At 54.3% G+C, this 26,022-nt stretch overlaps 1 protein-coding gene across 1 annotated transcript; it reads right to left on the reverse strand.

The window, feature by feature from the left end:
* Nucleotides 1-3,972: 3,972 nt before the first annotated feature.
* On the reverse strand, nt 3,973-25,760 carry LOC141977503 (uncharacterized). Its single transcript, XM_074939022.1, has 15 exons — nt 25,748-25,760; nt 22,197-25,587; nt 22,038-22,076; nt 21,537-21,743; nt 20,878-21,008; nt 19,925-20,796; nt 18,435-19,011; nt 17,049-17,638; nt 14,972-15,539; nt 13,984-14,585; nt 12,627-13,200; nt 6,056-6,255; nt 5,174-5,554; nt 4,350-4,638; nt 3,973-3,983 (listed from the first exon to the last, which is right to left on the reverse strand). Exons 1-15 carry the CDS (start codon nt 25,758-25,760, stop codon nt 3,973-3,975), a joined length of 8,445 nt encoding a protein of 2,814 aa, XP_074795123.1.
* Nucleotides 25,761-26,022: the final 262 nt, after the last annotated feature.

Below are 26,022 nucleotides of genomic sequence, written 5' to 3' on the forward strand. Positions count from 1 at the left end.
GCACTGCCTGGAGCCTGCACCCCGACCCAGTCCTATGCCCCAACCCACCGCCCTAGCCCTGATCCCCCTCTTGCCCTCTGAGCCCCTCGGTCCCAGCCCAGAGCACCCTCCTGCACCCCCAACCCCTCATCCCCAGCCCCATCCCAGAGCCCGCACCGCCAGCTGGAGCCCTCACCCCCCCCGCACCCCAACCCCCCTGCCCCAGTCTCCCACACCCTGAACTCCTCATTTCTGGCCCACCCCCACCCCCAATTTTGTGAGCATTCATGGCCCACCATACAATTTCCATACCCATATGTGGCCCTTGGGCCAAAAAGTTTGCCCATCCCTGATCTATTGTCAAGTCATTACCCCCAAGAATACCTACACTCATTGTGTCTGACGACTCAACTTCAACCAGACTTGAATCCCCAGGCCATTTCATGTGTACACGAGAGAGAGGGACCACGGACAACATGTACTCAATGCCGGTCAGAGACATCCCCCTGCAGGGGAGAACTATCTTTAGCTCTATTAAATTTAGTGGTTTGAGCATTGGCCTGCTAAACCCAGGGTTGTGAGTTCAATCCTTGAGGGGGCCATTTAGGGATCTGGGGCAAAAATTAGGGTTTGGTCCTGCTTTGAGCAGGGGGTTGGACTAGATGACCTCCTGAGGTCCCTTCCAACCCTAATATTTCATGATTCTATGAAATTGGACTGAAACATGATAAACTGAGACCCGGCGTTTCTCCACCTACACAGGTCCTTTCTATCAACCTCTATGTGTGTGTGAATCACAGATTTCTGTAGTATGGTATCAAAGAAATGCTGAACTGAAAGGGACCTTGAGAAGTTTTCAAGTCCACCCCCCTGCGCCGAGGCACAACCAGGTAAACCCAGACCAGCCCCGACAAGGTGTTTGTCCAACCTGTTGTTAAAAACCTCCAGTGATGGGGATCCTACAACCTCCCTTGGAAGCCTATCCCAGAGATAGAGTAGAGTTGAAAAGTTTTTCCTGATGTCTAACCTCAATCTCCCTTGCTGCAGATTAAGCCCATTACTACTTGTCCATGTTTATGACCAATGTGTATGACCCTGTACCTAACCACGAACTTTGTGCTGTTACCTACGGTGTCTATAAGAGTTAAATTGCTTCCCCTAGAATAGGGCTATAAGGCTGAGGCATGCCTGAGGTTGCCTGGCCTGACGTGAAATTAAACACATGGGGCGATGCCTCAGTCTTTGGATGATAGGATTAGTGAGGTAAATAAATCATCGGGCTGGAAACCAAATGTTTATGCTAACCAAGGTAAGTAAATCGGTCAGTGAGCGAAAAGACAGAATGTCTGAGCTAGCTAAGAGAAGGGGGAGAACTCCCAGGGAAATATTTACTGTGAACAAATTCACAATAAGTTAGGAATGTAGAGATGAAGTAAAGAGTAGGTTGAACATGGACAATATGTACCCAGAGCACGCTGCACAGGGATTGGTTCCTACAAAGTAAATAAGCCAAGCCAAGACTGTGTGATGCAATGTGTAGTGATTGCAATGAGATGTGTAAATGTATTTAAAGGGAGAGAGTTTCTGTGCAACTTGGGAGCAGTGACGTACCCGCCATCCACCACACCTTTGTTTGCATCTCACCTGCACATTGCAGGTCACAGAATGTCACCCACCCACCCGGGAACCTCTGACTGAGGGATTGAAGTCCTCAAATCTTGATTTAAGGACTTCAAGTTAGTGGGACTCCACCATTTACTCCAGCAAATGGCCTGTGCCCCCCACTGCAGAGGAAAGCAAAAGCCCCCCAGGATCTCTGCCAATCTGATCTGGGGGGAAACTCTTTCTTATAAAGGTCGGTCGTGCCAAACCAATCTGATCTCTTTTCTATAGCTGCATATTTCCCATCTGCCTTCCTACCATCCTGCTCTCCTTTGGGACAACTTTCCCTGGGCTTTCCTCTCTTGACCCAGTCACCCTGAATCTCTTTTCCAAGGAATTAACAGCTCCTTGCTCCCTGATGCCTCCCTATGGCTCTCCAGCACATTGGCCAATTTGGCTGCCTCCACCTCTGTGGCACGTTCTTTATACAGAGTGTCCACCTTGAACTCTGATGGGCAACCATTCCACAACTGCTCTGGATCACCTGCTACAATGCCTTTTCCCAAGTTTCTGCTTTGTGCCCTGGCTGCTGGTGCTCTAAACACTCCTCCAGTGGGGAGCAAATATTTAGTAACGGGCTCTTCCATTGAGCAGAGGAAGGTCTAACACCATCTGATGGCTGGAAGTGGAAGAAGCTTCATGAGGTCAGACTGGAACTGAGGTGTAAATTTTCAACCTTGAGGGGAATGAATCATTGACACGATTTCCCCAGCGGTGTGGTGGATTCTCCATCACTGGCCATTTTGAGCTCCCAGCTGGATGCTTTATAAACAGATCTGCTCAAGGGATTATTGTGGGGCAGGTCTCTGGCCTGTGTTATCCAGGAGGTCAGATGAGAAGGTCACAATGCTCCCTTCTGGCCTTGGACTTCGTGACAGTATGAATCTGCCTCCTGGCACAAGCTTTCCCCACTTATTTGATGCATTTCCCTGAATTTCCTTCTGTGTTGCCCAGGGGTCAGTGTGATATTGCTTTTCACCAGTCTATCTATCACTCCATCCTCTGGTGCATCAACCTATTGTTCCATCCACCATCCACTACTCTCTCTTCCTCTCCCTCTCTCTCTATTTATCTATCCAGAGACTCAATAGGGGGTGCTGGGCTGCAGAGAGCAGGACGGGGGCTGAGTAGGGGGCTCAGTAGGGGGTGTCGTGGGGGGGGTTAATTAGGGGGTGCCGGGCTATAGAGAGCAGGACTGGGGCTTAGTAGGGGGTGCCAGGCTGCAGAGAGCAGGATGGGGGCTGAATAGGGGGTGCAGTAGGGGGTATCGTGGGTGGGGGCTGAGTAGGGGGCGCCAGGCTGCAGAGAGCAGGACGGGGGCTGAGTAGGGGGCGCAGGGCTGCAGAGAGCAGGACGGGGGCTGAGTAGGGGGCGCCGGGCTGCAGAGAGCAGGACGGGGGCTGAATAGGGGGCGCAGTAGGGGGTGTCGTGGGTGGGGGCTGAGTAGGGGGTACCAGGCTGCAGAGAGCAGGACGGGGGCTGAGTAGGGGGCGCAGGGCTGCAGAGAGCAGGACAGGGGCTGAGTAGGGAGCACTGTGCTATTGGGAGCAGGGCAGTGGGGGCTCAGAAGGAGATTGTTTGTCTATTTAGCCACGTGCAAAGAGAAATGGCTAACTAACTAAGATGTAGGTGGGAGAAAAATAATGGCACAGAAACAAATCCAAAGCCTTTGCCAGAAGCGTTTATTGATCCATAGATTCTTAGAGAGCTTTCAGTTGAATTCAGGATTCTCCTTCACTTCCTGTCCCAAAGTGTTGCTGTGCATCTGTGTGTTAAACACCTGTTGCACCCCACCCCAGAGGAGGCTGCATCTCAGCGCTGGGCGAGCCATCCCTGTGTGGCTGTTCCCCAGCTGCCCCGCCCCAGAGGTGGCTTCATCTCAGTGCTGGGCGAACCATCCCTGTGAAGCGTCACAGTGTGGCTGTTCGCCAGCTGCCTCCCCAGAGGTGGCTGCATCTCAGTGGCAGGTAAAGTGACCTCAACATAAATAATTAGCATAACACTTTGAGACAAAAAGGGCTTGGTAATATTAAGTAAAAAACACGGAGAGTTTTGAAATCAGGCATTAATTTGCAATCTAGACTAAGATCTTCCGCTGGTGGAAATCCATTGCTGGGTCTACGCTGATTGACAGCAGCTGAGGACATCCACTGCCATAGCGTTTAAACAGCATCTCTGCATTGCAAGCAATCCACAAAGTCAGCTGCTCTGCACAGGGATCTAGGGAAGGGAATTTAGTGCTTGTGCTAAGCTGGGATCCGTTGTGTCTCAGAGCCTGGTGGATTTCCAGAGGGTGACCCGAATCCTTAGAGGGCTTCAGAAATTCATATCTCAGTCATATTCTAAAACAACAACAACAAAAAAAAGGAGGGAGGTTTCAAAAAAAAAGCAACCACTTAACTTCCTCTTCGTTTGAGAGTCAAAATTCTGTTATTCCAAAAATACAGGGCTAGATGGGCCCATGGGTCTGAAATGGGGCCGTAGTGTGGGAATACTGGGTTGGATGGGCCCATTGATTTGATTTGGGGTGGTGATGGGGGTTGGGGGAACAATACCAGGGTAGATGGGCTCCTGGATGGCAGGGTGGAGGCGGGATACCAGGTTAGATGGGCCCATTGATCTGGTCTGGGGCAGGGGATACCAATTTGGGACACTGGCCCCATAGCTCCCTCGGACACAGGCTCTTGGTTCTGCTCTGCCCCACGTACCATCCTGGGGGTTCTCGGAGAATCTCCAGTAGCTGAGGACCTCGCCGATGTTGTCCAGGACCATCCCATCAGGCAGGCGCAGGTCATCGGCACTGTTCCCGTTGTAGTTCCCGCAGGCGGCTTGCACCTTCCTGGCTAGCTTCCCATCAATTCTCACAGTCACGTCCCCACTGGTGCTGAAGAGAACCTGCAGTGCTGAGCCCTGGGCCACGGTCACCACGTTCCCTGCCCGGCTCACTGACACGACTCTGGAGGGCCTGGCCGGGAGTCGCACTGGGCGCCCATTCACCTGGAATGTACAAATGGAGAGGTCACAGCCAGAGACACCAGAGAGACAAAGAGAGGGGATAGAGAAACACTTCAGACTGAGGAGAGAGGGTCTGTGTTGGGTGGGTACAGAGACAGACACTGTAAGTGCCAGGGATGGAGGGATGGACGGACAGACATTGCAGATGGCATGGATGGATGGATGGATGGACACTGTAAGTGCAAGGGATGGATGGGTGGATGGATACTCCAGGTACAATAGACAGACGGATGGTTAGATGGATAGACAGATGCTATAAATGTTATGGATGGATGGACACTAGGTGCTATGGATGGATGGAAGGGTGGGTGGACATTGTAGGTGGCATGGATGGATGGATGGTGATGGGAGATACAATAGATGGATGGTTAGATGGACGGACAGATTCTATTGATGGATTGATGGATGGACAATGTAGGTGACATGGATGGGCAGACGGATGGACAGACACTGTAGGAGCAATAGGAAGACAGACCGACAGGCCTCCCAGTGGCACCTCCCCACCTTTCCCCCTTACCAAGACTCTGCCGTTGCGGTTGACCAGGATGGTGAGCTTGTGAAAGTAGATGGTGATGGCCGTGACTCTGGGTGCACGGCACTTTTTGCAGGTCTGGAACTCTACCACCACTCGGAACCAGCTGGCGGCCCTAGTGTCGATGAGCGAGGAGATCTCGTAGGTGCCGTCCAGGGGCACCTTCCCTGAGACCCCATCGTAGGAGGTGAAGACGTCTCCTCGAGTGATGGTGCAGTTCCCGTCCCGTCTCATGCAGCCCCATCGGCCTTGGCTCAGCTCGCAGAGCTCCCCCGCCGGGCACTGGAATGACTGGCACACCACCCCCGCTCTCGGGATGCACCTGCACCGCTGCCGGCACCTTGATGTGAGCACCCGCGCACCTGGCTGCCAGGAGAGACAGGCACATGGTTGGCGAGAGAGCAGACTCCGGGGTTCTATCTCCAGATCTGGGAGCAGGGTGGGGGCTGGTGCTTAGAGTGGGGGAGAAGGGGCTGGGAGCCAGGAGTCCTGGGTTCTGGGAGGGGAGTGGGGTCTAGTGGGTTAGACCAGGGGGGCTGGGAGTCAGGGCTCCTGGGTTCTAACCCCAGCTCTGGGAATATCCAGAAAGGAATGTTACATCCTTTCTGATTTCATAGTAGCAGCTTCAGACTGGAGGATTCCAATGTTAGGGTATTTTGAGCTATCCATCCCCATTCACACCCCTCCATCCATCTATCCGTCTCCCCACAGCCCCCTATCTCTCTCTGTTCCCCCCTCACACATCAGTCCTGTGCTGAACCCCTGGTTCCCCAGCTCTGTGTGGGGCAGCTGTGGATTCTCATTTGGGTCCTTCTCTGCCTCCAGATGCCTACCGCACTGGGCTGGCCCTATCGGGCGAGGGCTCACCTTGTAGTACCTGCCCTTGTGGAAGCAGTGGCAGTGCCGAATGGAGACGCACTCGTTGCCGGCCCAGAAATAGCCTTTGTTGCACTGGCACCCTTCAGCACAGATCTTGGGGCACTTGGTGATGTTGGCCACCCCTTTGCAGCCACTGGAGCAGGGATTGGCACAGAGTTTGTAATGGCTGTTGGCTGGGCAGGTCATGGCTAGAGGGGAAAAGAGGGGAATGGAGAGGGTTAGTACATAGAGGACGGGTCGGGAGGGAATGGAGCAGTAGGAGGGGGAAGAAGGGGTTTTATAAGTGTCCTCTTTCAGCTACTCTTGGATGAATGGGTGGATGGATGGACAGATACTGCTAATGGATGGAAGGATGGAGGCAGGGATGGATGGAGATACTGAGGATGGATGGATGGAGGAAAGGAATAGTGGAGATACTGCAGATGAATGACTGGAAGAAGGGATGAATGGATGGACAGAGATACTGCTGATGAATGAATGGAGGAAGGGATGAATGGATGGACAGAGATACTGCTGATGGATGGATGGAGGAGGGAATGAATGGATGGATAGAGATACTGCTGATGGATGGATGGACACAAATATTGCTGTTGGGTGGAGGGATGGATGGCTAAACAGAGATACTGCTGATGAAGGAATGACAGATACTGTAGATTGATGGATAGATGGACAGACAGATACTAGGATGGATGGAGGAAGGGATAGGTGGATGGATGGACAGAGATACTGCTGATGTTTGGATGGAGATACTGTGGATGGATGGATGTGTGGATGCAGATACTGCTGATGGATGGATGGACGGATGAACAGATACTGTGGATAGATGGACGGATGAACAGAGACTGCAGATGGATGGATGGAGGGATGGATGGACGAACAGATACTGTGGATAGATGGACGGATAGACAGAGACTGGAGATGGATAGATGGAGGGATGGATGGGTGGACAGATACTGTGGATGGATGGTTGGATGGACAGAGATATTGCAAATAAAGGGATAGATGGATGAATTGGTGGATAGATGGAAAGAAAGCTATTGTGGGTGGCTAGCTGGATGTATACTGCAAATGCATGAAAGGAGAGGAGAGAGATATCATGGATGGTGGAATAGATACTGTGAACTGATGGGTGGATAAATACTGTGGATGGACGGATCTGTAGAGAGATAGATCCTGACCAGGGATGGAGGGACTGAGAGAGAGATTTCAAACAGATGGATGGATGAATGTGGAGGGAAGGATACTGAAGAAGGATGGATGGACAGTTGGGTAGAGATATAGATATTGTTAATAGATGAATGCTGTGGAGTGGAAAGAGAGAGAAATAGATTCTGAAGAGAGGTGGATGCTGTGAATGGATGGACCAAGAAAGAAGTGGATGGAGGGATGCAGAGACAAGCTGTGATGAAGTTGGGGATTTTTTTAGTGTTTTACATAAATAGCATGTGCGCACCTCAGTTTTCCTGTGTGCTGCATGTTTAACAAGGTGGTGGGAGAGGGTGTGTTGTTGCAGAGGACCAGGTGTGACCTCGCCTAGCAGCTGGGATTCCCAGACAACGGCCTGGAGATGGGGAACCCTAACAACTGGTGACCTGGAGACTAAGCCTGGCTGTTAGCTGGTTCTGGCCAGCAGGAGGACAAAGGGCTGAGGAGAGAGGGCCCCGGTGACCTGACCAGGCAGTTCCAGCCGGAGGGGAACAAAGAACGGAAGAGAGAGGGCCCCAGCGATCTGTTTACTTGGGATGGAAGACAAAGGACAGGGGAGGAGCTGTTGGAGCCGGTGATATCCGATGCCCAGCTGGAAAGTGCAGGGTCTCTGGACTGGAGAGAGAGAGCAGGCAGCGCCCACCTGGATGCAGGAGAGACATAGATGTGCTGTGCTGAGGGAGGCCAGGCCTGAGGCCCTGAGAGTTTCCTGTGCTGGGTTCAGACACTCAATAAACCCTCCTGTTTTATGCTGGCTGAGAGTTGCTCTGGTCTAGAGAACAGGGGACATTATTCCCTCTGGGAGTGGAGGCCCCAGGGGTCCAGAGTGAGTGGACTAGCTGAGGAGGCCCACGGCAAGGGACAGGTGTGTTAAGGCTCAGAGAGGTGCAGTTCCAGGAGGCAGAGGGACTTAACCCCCAAGAGTTAACCCCCCGAGAAGGGCTGTCGCACTGAAGGGGGTTCCCCCCAGGGACCGTACGGGGCCAAGAGTGGGCAGAGGATGGTTTGTGGATGCACCCTGTAGACAGTTAGCTGTGAGTGCAGGCGCTTTGCAGTGAGTGGCTGCCCGCGATAAAACGAGGGGATTAAAGGAACCAGTGTGGAAATGGCCTATAACCAGCTCTGTAAGAGGGACCTGGCACATCAGTGCAGGGAAAGAGGGTTGAGCATTGGGAGGCTCACCCAGGAGCAGCTGATTGCCTGGCTGGTAGAGATTGACCAGTCCAAGGGCCAAGTTCCAGATCCCAGCAGGTCTTCCTGGATGCCCGGAGAGCCTGGGAGTAGCAGGGTGTAGTTGGGGTAGTGGCAGGGGGTCCACTGGACCCAGTTCCCCAGCCAGGATCGGGGCTTCCCACCTGGGTTCCTCCCAGTGTGTGTGAAGAGATGGGAACTGGAGCTGGAAGTGAAGGAGCTGGAGCTGGAGGAGCAGAGGCTAGCTGGCCGCTCAGAGCAGTGACAACATGAGCTGGAGTTGGAGGAGCAGCGGGCCAAGAGGGCCTGCCGGGGGGTACGTGGGGAAGGGCCCCGAGGCGCCAGTTCTGCGGAGAATCTAGACACCAAATTGCTGCCCCAGCCTAAGGAGGGGGGTGAGGGTGGGATATTGATGCCTACCTCACAGCCTTTGAGAAGGCTTGTGATCTGAACCAGATTGATCCCGCAGACAGGCTCCGCTGTCTGACCCCCCTGCTGGATCCCAAGGCCATAGATGCCGTCAGCCAAATGGATGGTATTGAGATGGGGGACTATGACCTGTTCAAACAGGCTTTGGTGTTGAAGTTTGAACTGACCCCCAAGGCGTACAGGAAACAATTCCGGGGTGTATGCAAGACATAAGGCATCACCTACAAGGGAGTCACCAACCTACTGGGGAACATCTCTCTGCAAGTGGGGAAAGGGCACAGGGGCCACTACCGTCGAGGACATGTATAACCTCGTGGGGTTAGAGCAGCTGTATGATATCTTCCCTCCAGACCTTAAGGTGTGGTTAGTGGACTGGAAGCCTAAAGATCTGCACTGTGCAGGGGCACTGGAGGATGAGTTGTGGACAGCAGACTGGGGGCAGGCAGGAGACCCACATCGGGGACTCAGAAGGGGAGTCACCCAGAGACCTCTCAAAGGTGGGACTCCAGGAAGCCCAACTCAGGGGTGCCCATGAAGGCCGGGATGGGCCGACGCCCCTCGTGGGACTTGAGGGACCTGAAATGTAATTACTGTGGCTAAAAAGGACCCAAGGTGGTGTCATGCCCAAAGACACAGGAAATTTTCGCCCAAGAGAACCCTCAAAGGGTTAACGGGTGAAGGGGAGACAGCCTGTAACAGAGGCTGAGAGAGTGACCTGGGAACCTGTCACCCAGCCGGCTCCTGGGGCAGAGCTGGCCAGGGGAAGGGGGAAGGCAGACAGGCTTCCCCTCCAAGCCCAGCAGATATGTCTGCTTGTGACCCCTGGGCTCAGGCCCCTGATCCCCAGTGGGAGCAGCAAGTGGGGGGCAGTGGGGAGACATTCATAGAGTGAAGCGATTCTGGGATGAGACTCTTGTGGGTGTGATGCAACCTCACCAGCTGCTATGGGGCTGTACAACTTGGGGGAAGGCTCCCAGATGCCAGCCATTCACCCGGGGTTCCTGTGTAGACACAGGAAGGATTGGGGTGCAGGGCTGTTAGTTGGGGTCCTTCAGCACATCAGCTTTGATGAACTCTTGGGAAGTGACTGTAATGGCCAAAGAGCTGAACCCAGAGATCGGAAGGTGCAGAGGGCAGGAGCCAGTGAGCACGTGAATGGCCCATAAATGGCCCGGCTGGCAGGGAGGGGGATACTTTTCCCCCTGGCGAGTAGCACAAGGGAAGAAAGGAGAAGCTCTGGTTTCCTGCCTATCTGTAGCCAGGCCTTGGAGCTGAGTGGGACAACAGCCCTGCACAGGGGAGAGGTGGCTCACACTGGCTCTGATGTGGCAACCAAAGCAGTGGGCTTGCTCCCTACCCTCACTGGGACACGGGTGCTGGGGGTGGTCGGATCCCCAGTTAAGATCCTGTAGCAAGGACACATCTGAATGGGGGCCCCAAAAAGGTTGGGGTGCATGATCAGCTACCTGCAGAGGTGCTGATGGGGGATGGACTGAAGAACTGGCCAGACGGTGCCCTGGTCCTTGCCTGTGGCTGAGGTCAGGGAGAGCCACTTGGCCTGGCACCGGCAATCCACCCTGCAAGGTGGGGGGTGAAACCTCCAGTGCGGGGAAGTGAGTTGCCAGGGACAGGGCTTAACAGGGCTGAGACCTAGGCCTTGTCCTGACATGGGAAAACTAAGGCACAGCAATGAGGGCTGGGCCCCAAACCCAGCCGCTGAATTCTAGACCTAGCTGCAGAAGCATCCCTTCTGGAAGAAGCGGGGGCTATGTGGGCCCCAGTGTTGCGAGATCCTGGGGAAGGATCCAGGTAAGAGAAGGGACCCGGTACCAGGAAAGGGCTCCCTGAGGGAAAACTGAACTTGGGGTGTCAGGTGGTCCCCCAGAAGTACCACCGGGGGGATGTCCTGTCTTCTAAACATCAGGGGGTTCAGCGCACCCGGCGAGAGCTGCTGCAGAATGTTTACTGCCCCGGAAATTCACAGAAGTCCACCCTTTTGAGTTGGTGTGTGGAAGCAGAAGGAGGGGACCCCTGGACTTGATGAGAAAGAAATGGGAACTCGGTGGTGGATTCTGAACTATCGTTCTGGGGAAAACTCACTGAGCTCATGGGTTTGGCCAGGAAGAACCTAGCCGGGGTCCAGGAACTGCCAAAGGGCTGGTATGACAATGTGCCTGATTGGGGACCAGAAGAGGGGTCTCAGCTCAGTGTGGAGAGCGCCTAGGGAGAGCCCAGCTGAAGGAGGTGATGCATGTGCTGGAGATGCCCAATTGGGCAGTTGTACCATGTCGCCGTAATGAAGCTGTACTTTGACAGGGAGACTGTGTGGGCAGGGGAAGAAGGGGAAAGGGAATATATCTCCTGACCCAGAGCCGACCTCCTGCTGGAATAACTTCCCCCTCTGACCAGCTAACACCTCCCTGCCAGCTGAGATCAGAGGGGCTGAGTTCGTACCCGCAGCCGGGCGCCAGCTGGCCTGGGCTCACTAATCTAGCTGTCTCTGGGGGGAGGGGAGGTGTTCCCCATTCACAGTCACCGGGAAAACAGCCTGGGATCCGGAAAGAGAGGGCAGTGACATGCTGGCGTTAGGGTAATCCAGCCACCCTCCAGCCCCTGGGTCTCACCCTTGGGGCTGGACCCCAAGTAAGATGAGTCGATTAGATCCGATGTGCACTATTGGAAGCTCAGTGCAGTCACCATGTTTGATCCCTGCCCCACGCCCAGGACTAACAAAATCCTAGACATGAGGGTGGGGGGAATTACTTCACTATTGTGAATCTCACCAGGGGCTACTGGCAGGTGCCTTTGGACCCAGTTGTCAGGTTGAAATCTGCTCCCATCACCGCTATAGGGCTCTGAGTTCCTGGTCCTACCTTTTGCTCTCAAGGGTGCGCCTGCCAGCCCCCAGTGCCAGGGGATCAGTTACTGAGGGGGGTGGAGGACTGTGTCTGGCATACGTTCACGATATCCGTGTCTTCAGCCCGACCTGAGAGAACCGTGTGTCCCAGTGAAGAGGGGGCTGAGATGCCTCCAGGATGCAGGACGGATAATAGAGGCTGTAAAGGGTAAGATGAGGATGGCAGAGGTGTCGTATCTGGGCCACATGGTGGGAAGTGGCTGCCTAAAGCCAGAGCCAGCCAAGGTGAAGGTAACCAGCGATTGGCCCATTCCTCAAACCAAGACGCAAGCCCAGGCCTCTAATGGGATGGCCGGGTACCACTGAAGGTTTATACCCCACCTTAGCTCCCATTACGAAGATTGGTAAGTTGGACAAGCCAGACAAGGGGGTCTGGAACGAGCAGTGCCAGGGAGGAGGCTCTAACCCAGGGACTGATGCTGGTAAACCCAGACTTGGACAAACCTCAGATCAGATCAATGGGCCCATCCAACCCAGTATCAGACCTGGTACGGAAGACAAAGGACCGGGGAGGAGCTGTTGAGGCCGGTGATATCGGATGCCCAGCTGTAAAGCGGGGGGCTCTGGGTGAGCGAGTGGACTCCCTGAGGGGGCCCACGATGAGAGACAGGTGTGCTAAAGGCTCAGAGAGGTGTGGTTCCAGGAGGCAGAGAGCTTAACCCCCGAGAGCGGACCCCCGAGAAGGGCTGTCACACTGAAGGGGGTTCCCCCCAGGGACTGTATGGGGCCAAGAGCGTGCACGACCTGTGAGTCTGTGACACAAGCAGAGGGATATCGAGGAGGGATGGATTGGTTTCAGCCATGGGCAACACTTACGGCAGAACTTCTTGGTCCTCCAGGGCTTGATCTTGACACCAGCAGCCTGGCAGGCAGTGACGTAACTGTGGATGGATCTGCACATCAGCCTCCGGTTTCCCCCGGCCTTACACAAGTCGTGCACACAGTTGTTGAAGAAGACAGTGGGGTTGAGGGTAGAGTAGCAGGCGCTGAAGGGCCCATAGGGCGCCCGGATGATGCCGCAGTAGTTGTTGTGGACGTAGCTTGCCTTCCGGGACTCCTGGCAGGCGGGGCAGACCAGGCTGGCACAGCCATGGTCACATACTGCCCCGGGGACTCTCACCCTCCAGGAGACACCCAAGTCCCGCAGGTCTCGGGCCAGGTGGCCGTTGGGCCGCAGGAGATCATCATGTGGTTTGCCATTGTAGTTGCCGCACAGGCCGCAGGTCTGGCTATGGTAGCTCTTAGGCACAGTGATGGCCAAATAGTAGTTCAGGTCAAAGGAGAGGTGCAGGCCAAATTTGGTGTGCAACACCACATTGGCACCATGGTAGTAGACACGCACCAAGCCATTCTCCAGCTGGAAGGGAAGGTAGTAGGAGATGCCATCCACCTGGGGCAGGGGAGGGGAGAGAGTGGGTTTAATAGGAACTGTGGCATTTACTGTGTAAGGTAGCTACTGCCTATGATAGGCCCCCTTACATATGCTTCCATCCTCCCACTTTATCCATCCATCCATCCATCCATCCATCCATCCATCCCTCCATCCATCCATCCCATTCCCCTTGTCCATCCATCCATGCATCCATCTGCACACCTTATCCATCCATCCACCCCGCTTGTGTGTCCAGACATCTACCTTCTCCATCCCATTCCATTCACCTTTTCCATCCATCCATCCCCCTTGTCTGTCCAGCCATCTACCTTCTCCATCTCATTCCCCTTGTCCATCCATCCATCCATCCATCCATCCATCCATCCCCCTTGTACGTCCACCCACTCACCTTATCCATCCATCCCTCTGATCCAACCACCCACCCATCCACCTTATCCATCTTGCCACCAATTCACCCACTCACTTTATCCATCCATCCACACACACTCCCTTCCATCCATCCATCCACTAGTATCCACCCACCTAATGAGCTATATACATTCATCCACTAATATCCATTTATGCAACTCCTTATCCGCCTATTAATCCACCTATTCACCAGTCTAGTATCTATCTCTCCACCCTTCTCTCTCTGCATTCCCTTATCCTTCCACCTACCACCCTCCTGCATCCTTCCACCCCTCTTCCCCATTTCCCCATCCTGCCTTTCCCCCATGCCCTGCCACCTTTGGCAGCCAATCAGAGACAGAGGCTTCCCAAAAGCCCTGTGTGCGCTCTTACCAGGACAACTCCGTTCCTGTTCCGCACCAGGGTGAAAGTGCGTCTGTAGACAATGATGGACACAGTGTTGGTGACAGCAGCCTTGCTCCTGCCCAGTCGTTCATTCTTCACGTGGATGGCAAAGGAGGGCAGGTAGCCCTTTCGGACACAGCTCTTGGCAAGGACATAGGTGCAGTTGCCTTGAAAATCAAAGGGGAAGCCGTCGAAGGTCAGGTAGTGGGGGTCACCAGCAGCATGGCACGTGCCAGTCCTGGGCACCACTGGGTGGCACTTCTGGATGCCGTCCACTACCCGGCACTCCTCGTTGCGGCCGCAGGAGAAGTGGTGGCACTCCACGATCCCCCCTGCCTGGCATGAACACCTCTGCTTGCAGAAGCCGTTGGGGTAGAAGGTCTCGCCCGGCTTGTAGTAGAAGCCCCGGTGGACACAGCCGCACTGGGAGAGGGGGACGCACTGATCACTGCTCAGCACAAAGCCTTCGTCACACACGCAGCCCTCCCGGCACTTGCTGGGACAGCGGGATGGGGTGTAGAGACTGCGGCAGGTGGCCGGACAGCTGCTGGAGCACATCTCGTAGTGGCTGTTCTGGGGGCAGGGTGGCCCTATGGGGAAACATCAGAGGGATGTGGATGTCCCAGCTTCCTAGTGCTGACCCTGACCCCTATTTCCGTGATCTTCTCCCCATCCTCTCTATGCTCCCAAACCCCCTTCCCCTCTTCTCCATCCCCCAACAACCCAACCCCTCCTCCCGTGTGCCCCTGCCCCTCTCCCACCCAACCAGAGACTGGAGAGAGGACCTGCCCCTTGGATCCCACCCCATCCCTGGACGGCTGGGACAGTGGAAGTGTCACCAGCTGGCTTGTCTGTGGGAATGTATTTATACAGAGTGCCCAGTGGGAATCAAATCTGAGTCCCTTGGATCTAAAAGCATGAGCCCTGGGGGTGGGGGGTGGGAAGAGATGACACACCATGCAGTGAGCACACTCACGGCAGAATTTGTTGGTCCTCCACTCATAGACCTTGGCACCAGCTGCTTGGCAGGCTGCGCCATAGCAGGCAAGGATGTGGCAGACCACAGTCTGGTTGTCCTTGTGGGAGCAGCGGTCAAAGATGCAGTCTTTGAAGTACCCCTCCGGGTTCACCTTGTTGTGGCACTTCTTGAATGGGCCGTCCCGGTCCAGGAGGAGCCCGCACTCCTTCTTGCCCTTCCTATGCTGCTTCTCCACACTCGCTATGTCCATGCAGTCTTCCTTCTCCATCTCCATGCAGCCTGGGATGTCCCGGGCCTTCCAGCTCCTCCCAAAGTCCGATGGGGTGGGCGCTGGCAGCAGGTTGCTCATGGTCATGTCGTTGTCATCTTCCCCATCAAAATTGCCACACAGGCCACACACTGAGCGGCCATAGGTGGCCGGCACCTTCACCCGGATGTGGTTCTGGCCATCAAAGGTCACTGTTAGGCCAAAGGCCGTCTTCACTACTATGTCCCAGCCCCGGTGGTAGGCCGAGATCTTGTCATAGTCGATATTGTAGGGGAGGTTGATCTGCAGGCCGTTCAGCTGTGGAGGGCAGCAGTGGGATACAAGGGGAGAGAGAATACTGCAAGATTAAAACTGACCTTTGGCCATGGAAACGTCTTTAGCCCAGGAGAAAACACCCATCGGTGTCTAGGTGAATACAGATCCCACTCACTGGGGACAGGACCGAGCCTGGAACATCTTGTACATCTTTGACCACAGAGCCTAACCCTGAGTCCTTAGTATTTAGTCAGTAGTATTTATTAATTACTCATGACTTACTCATGATTCATTCCTTACTCAGGAGTTACTCATTCCCTACTCACTACTTACTTATTCCTTACCCCTTAGTAACTAAGGGGTGGGCAAATTTTTTGGCCTGAGGGCCACATCTGGATATGGAAATTGTATGGCGGGCCATGAATGCTCACAAAACTAACAATTCATGTTCAAACAGGGACATAAGAACATAAGAACGGCCCTACTGGGTCAGGCCAAAGGTCCATCTAGCCCAGTATCGTGTCTTCTGACAGTGGCCAATGCCAGGTGCCCCAGAGGGAATGAACAGAACAGGTAGTTATCAAGTGATCCATCCCCTGTCGCTTATTCCTGGCTTCTGGCAAACAGAGGCTAGGGACACCATTCCTGCCCATCCTGGCTAATAGCCATTGATGGACCTATCCTCCATGAATTTATCTAGTTCTTTTTTGAACCCTGTTATGGTCTTGGCCTTCACAACATCCTCTGGCAAGGAGTTCCACAGGTTGACTGTGCGTTTTGTGAAGAAATACTTCCTTTTGTTTGTTTTAAACCTGCTGCCTATTAATTTCATTTGGTGACCCGTAGTTCTTGTGTTATGAGAAGTAGTAAACAACACTTCCTTATGTTAACAACACAAATTTGTTTCAAAATCAACACTATTAAAATAATTCCGTTGAACAATGCGGTGTTAGAAATTACATTACGGAGCTGTTTGTTGATTACTCACTCCTTACTCAGTAGTTATTCATTACCTACTAAGAAGTTATAAATTTCTTGCTCCTTTCTCAGTATTTGTGCCTTATGAATTCCTTACTCGGTATTCACTACTTACTAAGAAGTTATGCCTTCATTAATGTTTATGCCTTACTCTGTACTTACTCACCTCTTACTCTGTAGTTACTACTTCCTTTCTCCTTATTCAGTACTTACTCATTCTTTCTCAGTATTTACTTGTTATTTACTCATTCATTATTCATGACTTACTCATTCCCTACGAGTTGCTCAGTAGTAAATTCATTTCTTTATCCTTAATCAGTATTTATTCACTTGCTCACTCCTTACTCAATGCTTCTTCCTTATTTAGTAGCTACTTGTTACATATTCCTTACCCACTACTTATTCAATACTTATTAGCTACTTGCTAATAACTTCTTACTCATTCCTTACTCAATAGTTTCTCTTTACTCATTCTTTATTCTGAATTTACTCACTCTTTACTGGATAGTACTCCCTGATGTCAAAGGAAGGCACCTGCATCTGTGCAGCTGCATGCAGTGACTGCACACTTACCCGGATCTTTCCGTGGATAATGACAAGCTTCACTCCGTAGACCTGGATCTCTACCACCTTGGTGCCAGAGCCACTCTTGCTGCCCTTCCTCTGGTACTGCACCAGGACCTGGAACTTCACCAGGCTGGAGTTCTTATGGCACAAGCCAGCCAGGAGGTAGACACAAGTGCCGCGGAAGTCGTAGTGCAGCCCGTCGAAGGTGAAGTAGTGCGACTCCCCCAGGGCGGAGCAGGTTCCGTAGCGGGTGGGATAGCAGCTCCGGACACCGTTGGCCACCCGGCACTCCTCACCCTGCTGGCACTGGGAGATCTGGCAGGTGACCTTCCTGCTGTGCAGGTTGCACTGGCACTTCTGCCGGCACTTCTTGTCCCCCCAGAAATGCTCTCCAGGTGCGTAGAGACGCCCCTTGTGGATGCAGCCGCAGCGCCCCTTGGGGATGCACTGACCCCCGTCCAGCATGTAGCCCTTCTTGCATTGGCAGGTCTCCATGCAGGGCAAGCGGCACTTGTTCAGGGTTGCAAAGTCGTTGCACGTGGAAGGGCAGGCGGAGCCACAGAGCTGGTACTGGCTGTTCTCTGGGCAGGGCAGAGCTGTCAAAGGGACAGGACACCAGCATCAGTGTTTACTGCTTCCTAACAAAGCCATGGCCACCAGAATCTCTGCTACATTATAAGGGTGCCCCGGGGTCTCTATCACACATCAGAGGCACTCAGATCCTCCTGTTGTGCAAACACAGGCCTGGGCCTCCTGAGCTAAAGAGGAACCACTCTCTTTAGACAGCAGTATGGGGGGTATGACACACAGCTGTTCAAGTCTGATTCCATCCAGCAGTGGGTGCGGTCACACACACACACACACACACAGAGACCAGGTGCAACACATCCTGAGGGAGGTGGTAGTTATTATACACATGCACATTGCGGACAGTATATTTATCCATCCATCCAATTACAGTCCATCTCCATCTACAGCATACATCTAACTGCCCTTCTGCAATATCTATCCATCCATCTTCCATATGTCTCCATCTCTCCATCCATCTGCGGTATCTATCATCCATCCCTCAGTCTATCCATCTATCTTCCATTTGTCTCTATCTATCTGTTCACCTCTCCATCCATCCATGGTATTCACCCATCCATCTAACAGATATGTCTGTCCATATATGCATCTACTCTGTCTATCCACTCTTCTTCAGGACCTATACGTATCCTTCCATCCAGACATTTACACCACATTCCATCATATTGGGACCCAGAGCCCCATGCTGATTGCAACCCAGCAAAATGTACCCACTGGACACAACACCCATGTCCTAGCCCTTCCCCACACTCCCAGCACTCAATGATATGGCTGCCCATGGCCCCATCTCTTCTCATTACTCACGACAGCCGGCCTGCTTCCTCCAGTCTTTCACCACTGTGCCCTCCCGCTGGCAGGCATCCGCGTAAGTCTTGAGCGCCCGGCACAGGATCTGCTTGTAGCCATCATAAGTGCAGAGGTCGGCCACGCAGTCATCCAGGAAGGCCTTGGGGTTGATCAGGGCATGGCAACGTCGGAAGGGGCCATTTTGGGCTGTCTTGGTAATCAGACCACAGTAGGCCTCTCCGTGGTAGCGCCTAACCAACTCCGGTGAGCAGCCCCCGCACTTCCCCTTGCAGCCATGCCTGCACTGTCTGTCACCATCCTCCACCTTCCAGCTCTTGCCAAACTCTATGGCACTGGTGGCCAGATGCCGCGAGGGGGTGAGGAAGTCATCACTGGGGTCCCCGTTGTAGTTGCCGCACAGGCCACACAGCCTGCCCAGGAAGGCCTTGGTGACCTTGACCACCAGGTAGTAGTTCCAGTCGTAGTAGACCTTCAGGCCGAACTTGGCCTCCACGACCAGCTGGCCTCCCCGTTGGTGGAGCCAGAGCTTCCCGTCGTGCAGGGAGACAGGCAGGCGGGTCCGCTGGCCGTTCACCTGGGGAGGGTTAAGGGAACAGCCTCCATCAGGCTAAATGCTGAACACCAGGCTTAGGGGAAGAGCAGCCTTGTGGCTAAGGCCTTGGCTGGGGTCTCCTGAGACCTGAGTTCAAGTCCCACCTGTGCCACTAGGGCTCTCTCTCAGCATTGGCTTGGGGGCTGGGCTAGGCCTCAGCAGTGTTGATTCCTTTCTCTGTCCCAGACTCCTTGTACTAGGGTGGGATTTTTTCCCTACCACCCTTTGCAAGGGATCTGGATGCCAATTTCCCTTGGGAACCAGGCAGCCTACCTGGCAGAACACAGCCATAATCTCCCAGTGCTGGGACCTCCTCCACTGGAGCATCTAGGCCCCTCGCAAGTATTAACGGATTTAACTTCACAACCCCTGGGAGGGAGAGCAGGGCCATTATCCACAGAATACAGGGATCAAACAGAGAATCTGTGGCACAGGAGGGAATTGTAAACTAAGGTCTCCTACCTTGTAGGCTAGCGCTGCAACATCCTCCCACTCCTGTTCAGCTGCTGGAGTTAAATTGTGAGGTCTTGGAGACAGGCAGTGTCCCTCGCTGTGTGTCTGGGCAGTGCCTGGCACAACAGGGCCCTGATCTCAGGTGGGTCAGGGACTGTGTCTTGCTCTGTCTGGGCAGCGCCTGACACAACAGGGCTCCAATCTCAGCTGGGGCAGGGATTGGGTCTCGCTCTGTCCGGGCAGTGCCCGGCAAAAAAGGGTGGCCCCTGGATGCATCTGATCCACTCTGTTATAGTCTGTGGAACCTGCTTCTCCTCTCACACACAAAGGTGTAACTCCATTAGCTCCAGTGGAGTCACTCTGGATTTACACCAGGTGAGTGAGAGGGGACTTGGCCCCATTGACCTCAATGGCATGGCTGTGGGTTGCGCTGAGTCCTTACCCTGGCGAGCCCGTACTCGTACTTCACCATGGTGATGTTGTAGTGGTAGACCTTGATGGTGACCTGGCTGACGAAGGAGACCTCTGTGTTGCCGCGCTTCTGGCTCTTGGTGATGATGTGGAAGGCAGGGAGCTTGGGCTTATGGCTGCAGATCTTGACCACGGTGTAGCTGCAAGTGCCATGGAAGTCGTAGCTGTGCCCATCGAAGGTGTGGTAGTGGGGGTGGCCTGAGGCCCAGCAGATGGGCTGGGAGCGTGATGCTGGGACGCACTGGGGCCATCCACCTGCCACCTCACACACCATCCCTTTGCTGCACTGGACAGTGTCGCAGGACTTGTGGGTTGGCACGCACTTGGGCCAGCCGTTCACTACCTGGCACAAGGTGCCCGGTTTGCAATGCACACCATTACAAGAGGGTTTCTTTGGCATGCACTTGGGCCATCCGTCCACCATCTGGCACACAGTACCTGGTTTGCAATGGATGCTGGCACAGGAGGGTTTCCTTGGCACACACTGGGGCCAACCATCCACCATCTGACACAAGGTATCCTGATTGCAGAGGATGGTTTCACAGGAGGGTTTCTTTGGCACACATTGGGGCCAGCCATTCACAATATGGCACACAGTACCTGGTTTGCAATGGATGCTGTCGCAGGAGAGCTTCTTTGGCACACACAGAGGCCAGCCGTCCACCATCTGACACACGGTGCCCAGTTTGCAATGCACACTGTCACAGGAGGGTTTCTTTGGCACGCACTTGGGCCAGCCTCCCACCATCCGGCACATGGTACCCGGTTTGCAACGGATGCCATCACAGGAGGGTTTCTTTGGCACGCACTGGGGCCAACCGTCCACCATCTGACACAAAGTATCTGGTTTACAAAGGATGCTGTCACAGGAGGGTTTCTTTAGCACGCACTTGGGCCAGCCGTCCAGCATCCGGCACATGGTACCTGGTTTGCAATGGATGCTGTCACAGGAGGGTTTCTTTGGCACGCATTTGGGCCAGCCGTTCACCATCTGGCACACGGTGCCCAGTTTGCAGGCAGTTTCAGCACAAGATGGAGGAGACAGTGGGGCAGCTCTGAAAAATCGCATACACTTGGGCCAGCCATCTATGGCCTTACACACAGTCCCTTCCTTGCAATGTACTCCGTCGCAGGCCGGTGGGGTGTGCACACACTCTGGCTGGCCATTCACCAGTTTGCACACAGTGCCCTCTTTGCACTTGAAGTGGTGGCAGGATGGCACTGGGACACAATTCGGCCAGCTGTGAATGATCTCGCACACAGTCCCCGGTGGGCACTGGAAATTCAGGCAGGATGGTGGCACGGGAACACACCTGGGGCCATCCTTCCCCATCTCGCACATGGTCCCTTCTTGGCACAAAAAGGCAGCACATGATGAAGGTGGAGAGGAGACACACATGGGCCAGCCCTGAAGCATCTCGCACACCATGCCCTCTTTACAATGGGTGTTCTGACAGGACGGCACAGGGAGGCAGTTGGGCCAGCCGTTTACCATCTTGCACGTTGTTCCGTCTTTGCATCGGATTTCTTTGCAGGATGGTGGGATGTGAACACACTTGGGCCAACCATCATCAACCTTGCACACAGTCCCCTCTTTGCAGCGGGTGTTCAGGCAGGATGGCACAGGGACACACTTGGGCCAGCCACCTTCCTCCTGGCAGAGGGTCCCCTCTTTGCAATGGGTATTCTGGCAGGATGGCACAGAGACACATTTTGGCCAACCATCTTCAACCTTGCACACAGTCCCCTTTTTGCACTGTGTGTTCTGGCAGGATGGCACAGGGACACACCTAGGGAAGCCATCTACTAGGCTGCAAAAAGTCCCCTTTTCGCAATGGGTGTTCTGGCAGGATGGCACAGGGACACACCTGGGCCAGCCATCTGTATCTTTGCACACAGTCCCCTTTTCGCAATGGGTGTTCTGGCAAGACGGCACAGGGACACACCTGGGCCAGCCATCTACTATGCTGCAAAAAGTCCCTTTTTTGCAGTGGGTGTTCTGGCAGGATGGCACAGGGACACACTTAGGCCAGCCATCTATGACCTGGCACACAGTGCCCTTTTTGCATTGGGTGTTCTGGCACGATGGCACAGGGACACACCTAGGTGAGCCATCTACTATGCTGCAAAAAGTCCCCTTTTTGCAGTGGGTGTTTCGGCAGGATGGCACAGGGATACACTTGGGCCAGCCATCTATGATCTGGCACACAGTGCCCTTTTTGCATTGGATGTTCTGGCAAGACGGCACAGGGACACACTTGGGCCAGCCATCTACTATGCTGCAAAAAGTCCCCTTTTTGCAGTGGGTGTTCTGGCAGGATGGCACAGGGACACACTTAGGCCAGCCATCTATGACCTGGCACACAGTGCCCTTTTTGCATTGGGTGTTCTGGCACGATGGCACAGGGACACACCTAGGTGAGCCATCTACTATGCTGCAAAAAGTCCCCTTTTTGCAGTGGGTGTTTTGGCAGGATGGCACAGGGATACACTTGGGCCAGCCATCTATGATCTGGCACACAGTGCCCTTTTTGCATTGGATGTTCTGGCAAGACGGCACAGGGACACACTTGGGCCAGCCATCTACTATGCTGCAAAAAGTCCCCTTTTTGCAGTGGGTGTTCTGGCAGGATGGCACAGGGACACACTTAGGCCAGCCATCTACGACCTGGCACACAGTGCCCTTTTTGCAGTGGGTGTTCTGGCAGGATGGCACAGGGACACACTTAGGCCAGCCATCTACGATCTGGCACACAGTGCCCTTTTTGCAGTGGGTGTTCTGGCAGGATGGCACAGGGACACACTTAGGCCAGCCATCTATGATCTGGCACACAGTGCCCTTTTTGCAATGGGTGTTCTGGCAGGATGGCACAGGGACACACTTAGGCCAGCCATCTACGACCTGGCACACAGTCCCCTTTTTGCAGTGGGTGTTCTGGCAGGATGGCACAGGGACGCACTTGGGCCAGCCATCCATGATCTGGCACACAGTGCCCTTTTTGCAGTGGGTGTTCTGGCAGGATGGCACAGGGACACACTTAGGCCAGCCATCTATGATCTTGCACACAGTGCCCTTTTTGCAGTGGGTGTTCTGGCAGGATGGCACAGGGACACACTTAGGCCAGCCATCTACGACCTGGCACACAGTCCTCTTTTTGCAGTGGGTGTTCTGGCAGGATGGCACAGGGACGCACTTGGGCCAGCCATCTATTATCTGGCACACAGTGCCCTTTTTGCAGTGGGTGTTCTGGCAGGATGGCACAGGGACACACTTAGGCCAGCCATCTATGATCTGGCACACAGTGCCCTTTTTGCAATGCATGTTCTGACAGGATGGCACAGGGATGCACTTGGGCCAGCCATCTATGACCTGGCACACGGTGCCCTCTTTGCAGAGTGTGTCATGGCAGGATGGCACAGGGACACACTTGGGCCAGCCATATATCATGTGGCATACAGTCCCCTTTTTGCAGTGGGTATTCTGGCAGGATGGCACAGGGACGCACTTGGGCCAGCCGTCTATATCTTTGCATACAGTCCCCTTTTTGCAGTGGGTGTTCTGGCAGGATGGCACAGGGACGCATTTGGGCCAGCCATCTATATCTTTGCATACAGTCCCCTCCTTGCAGTGGGTGTTCTGGCAGGATGGCACAGGGACGCATTTGGGCCAGCCGTCTATATCTTTGCATACAGTCCCCTTTTTGCAGTGGGTGTTCTGGCAAGATGGCACAGGGACGCACTTGGGCCAGCCGTCTATATCTTTGCATACAGTCCCCTCCTTGCAGTGGGTGTTCTGGCAGGATGGCACAGGGACGCACTTGGGCCAGCCATCTATATCTTTGCATACAGTCCCCTTTTTGCAGTGGGTGTTCTGGCAGGATGGCACAGGGACGCACTTGGGCCAGCCATCTATATCTTTGCACACAGTCCCCTTTTTGCAGTGGGTGTTCTGGCAGGATGGCACAGGGACGCACTTGGGCCAGCCATCTATGACCTGGCACATGGTCCCCTCCTTGCAGTGGGTGTTCTGGCAGGATGCCACAGGGACGCACTTGGGCCAGCCGTCTATATCTTTGCATACAGTCCCCTTTTTGCAGTGGGTATTCTGGCAGGATGGCACAGGGACGCACTTGGGCCAGCCATCTATATCTTTGCATACAGTCCCCTTTTTGCAGTGGGTGTTCTGGCAGGATGGCACAGGGACGCACTTGGGCCAGCCATCTATATCTTTGCACACAGTCCCCTTTTTGCAGTGGGTGTTCTGGCAGGATGGCACAGGGACGCACTTGGGCCAGCCATCTGTATCTTTGCACACAGTCCCCTTTTTGCAGTAGGTGTTCTGGCAGGATGGCACAGGGACGCACTTGGGCCAGCCATCTATATCTTTGCACACAGTCCCCTTTTTGCAGTGGGTGTTCTGGCAGGATGGCACAGGGACACACTTAGGCCAGCCATCTATGACCTGGCACATGGTCCCCTCCTTGCAGTGGGTGTTCTGGCAGGATGGCACAGGGACGCACTTGGGCCAGCCATCTATATCTTTGCATACAGTCCCCTTTTTGCAGTGGGTGTTCTGGCAGGATGGCACAGGGACGCACTTGGGCCAGCCATCTGTATCTTTGCACACAGTCCCCTTTTTGCAGTGGGTGTTCTGGCAGGATGGCACAGGGACGCACTTGGGCCAGCCATCTATGACCTGGCACATGGTCCCCTCCTTGCAGTGGGTATTCTGGCAGGATGGCACAGGGACGCACTTGGGCCAGCCATCTATGACCTGGCACATGGTCCCCTCCTTGCAGTGGGTGTTCTGGCAGGACGGCACAGGGACGCACTTGGGCCAGCCATCTATATCTTTGCACACAGTCGCCTTTTTGCAGTGGGTGTTCTGGCAGGATGGCACAGGAACGCACTTGGGCCAGCCATCTATATCTTTGCACAGAGTCCCCTTTTTGCAGTGGGTGTTCTGGCAGGATGGCACAGGGACGCATTTGGGCCAGCCATCTATGATCTGGCACATGGTCCCCTCCTTGCAGTGGGTTTTCTGGCAGGATGGCACAGGGACGCACTTGGGCCAGCCATCTATGACCTGGCACATGGTCCCCTCCTTGCAGTGGGTGTTCTGGCAGGATGGCACAGGGACGCATTTGGGCCCACTGTCTGCCATTTGACAAAAGGTCCCGTCCTTGCATTGGGTGTTCTGGCAGGATGGCACAGGGACGCATTTGGGCCAGCCATCTATGACCTGGCACATGGTCCCTTTTTTGCATTGGGTGTTCTGGCAGGATGGTACAGGGATGCACTTGGGCCCACTGTCTGCCATCTGGCAAAAGGTCCCGTCCTTGCAGTGGGTGTTCTGGCAGGATGGCACAGGGACACAGCTGGGCCAGCCATTCTGAAGTTTGCACACAGTCCCCTGTTTGCATTTGATGTGATGGCAGGATGGTGGGTTGGGGACGCATCTGGGCCAGCCGTGTACAATATTGCAAGTAGTTCCTTCTTTGCAGTACACTGAGTTGCAGGTTCGAAAGTCAGGGATGCAATCTGGCTCTCCATTCTTGTCGATGCACTGGTACCCCCTTCGGCACTGCACTCCGCTGCAGGGATCTGGGTGCTTGGGATTCTCGGGATCAGCAGCTGAGCAAGAAAAATATGCACAATTAATTGAAAAGGCCACCATGGAAGAATCACTCATGCTCATGGCAAGACCTGCCACTTGGGTGGTAGCTAACGGGAGCTGGAAATGAAGCTGGCTCCTAAAAACAGCAATGTGAGGCAGGAGGGCACAGGGACCCACCTGGGCCAGCCATCTATGGCACTGCACATAGTCAGCCTGCATCTGTGCCCATTGTTTGACTCTAATTAAGACTGCGTGTCTGTCACGGAGGTCAGGGAGCATGGGTGGTGCATCTAGTAGGCAGGGGAAGGCTGTGCCTCCCCAAACACCCCCGAATGGCCCTGCCCATGTTCTGTCCAGAGGTCCCTTCTTGCTGCTAGTTGGCCCCAGCCCAGGCAGGCTGCTCCTCTTCCAGGAAGGGAAGCCTGCTGGGGCTGGGGCTAGGGCGGCTGGGA

This window comes from Natator depressus, chromosome 24 (genome assembly GCF_965152275.1).
Source record: "Natator depressus isolate rNatDep1 chromosome 24, rNatDep2.hap1, whole genome shotgun sequence".
Taxonomy (NCBI): Eukaryota; Metazoa; Chordata; order Testudines; family Cheloniidae; genus Natator; species Natator depressus.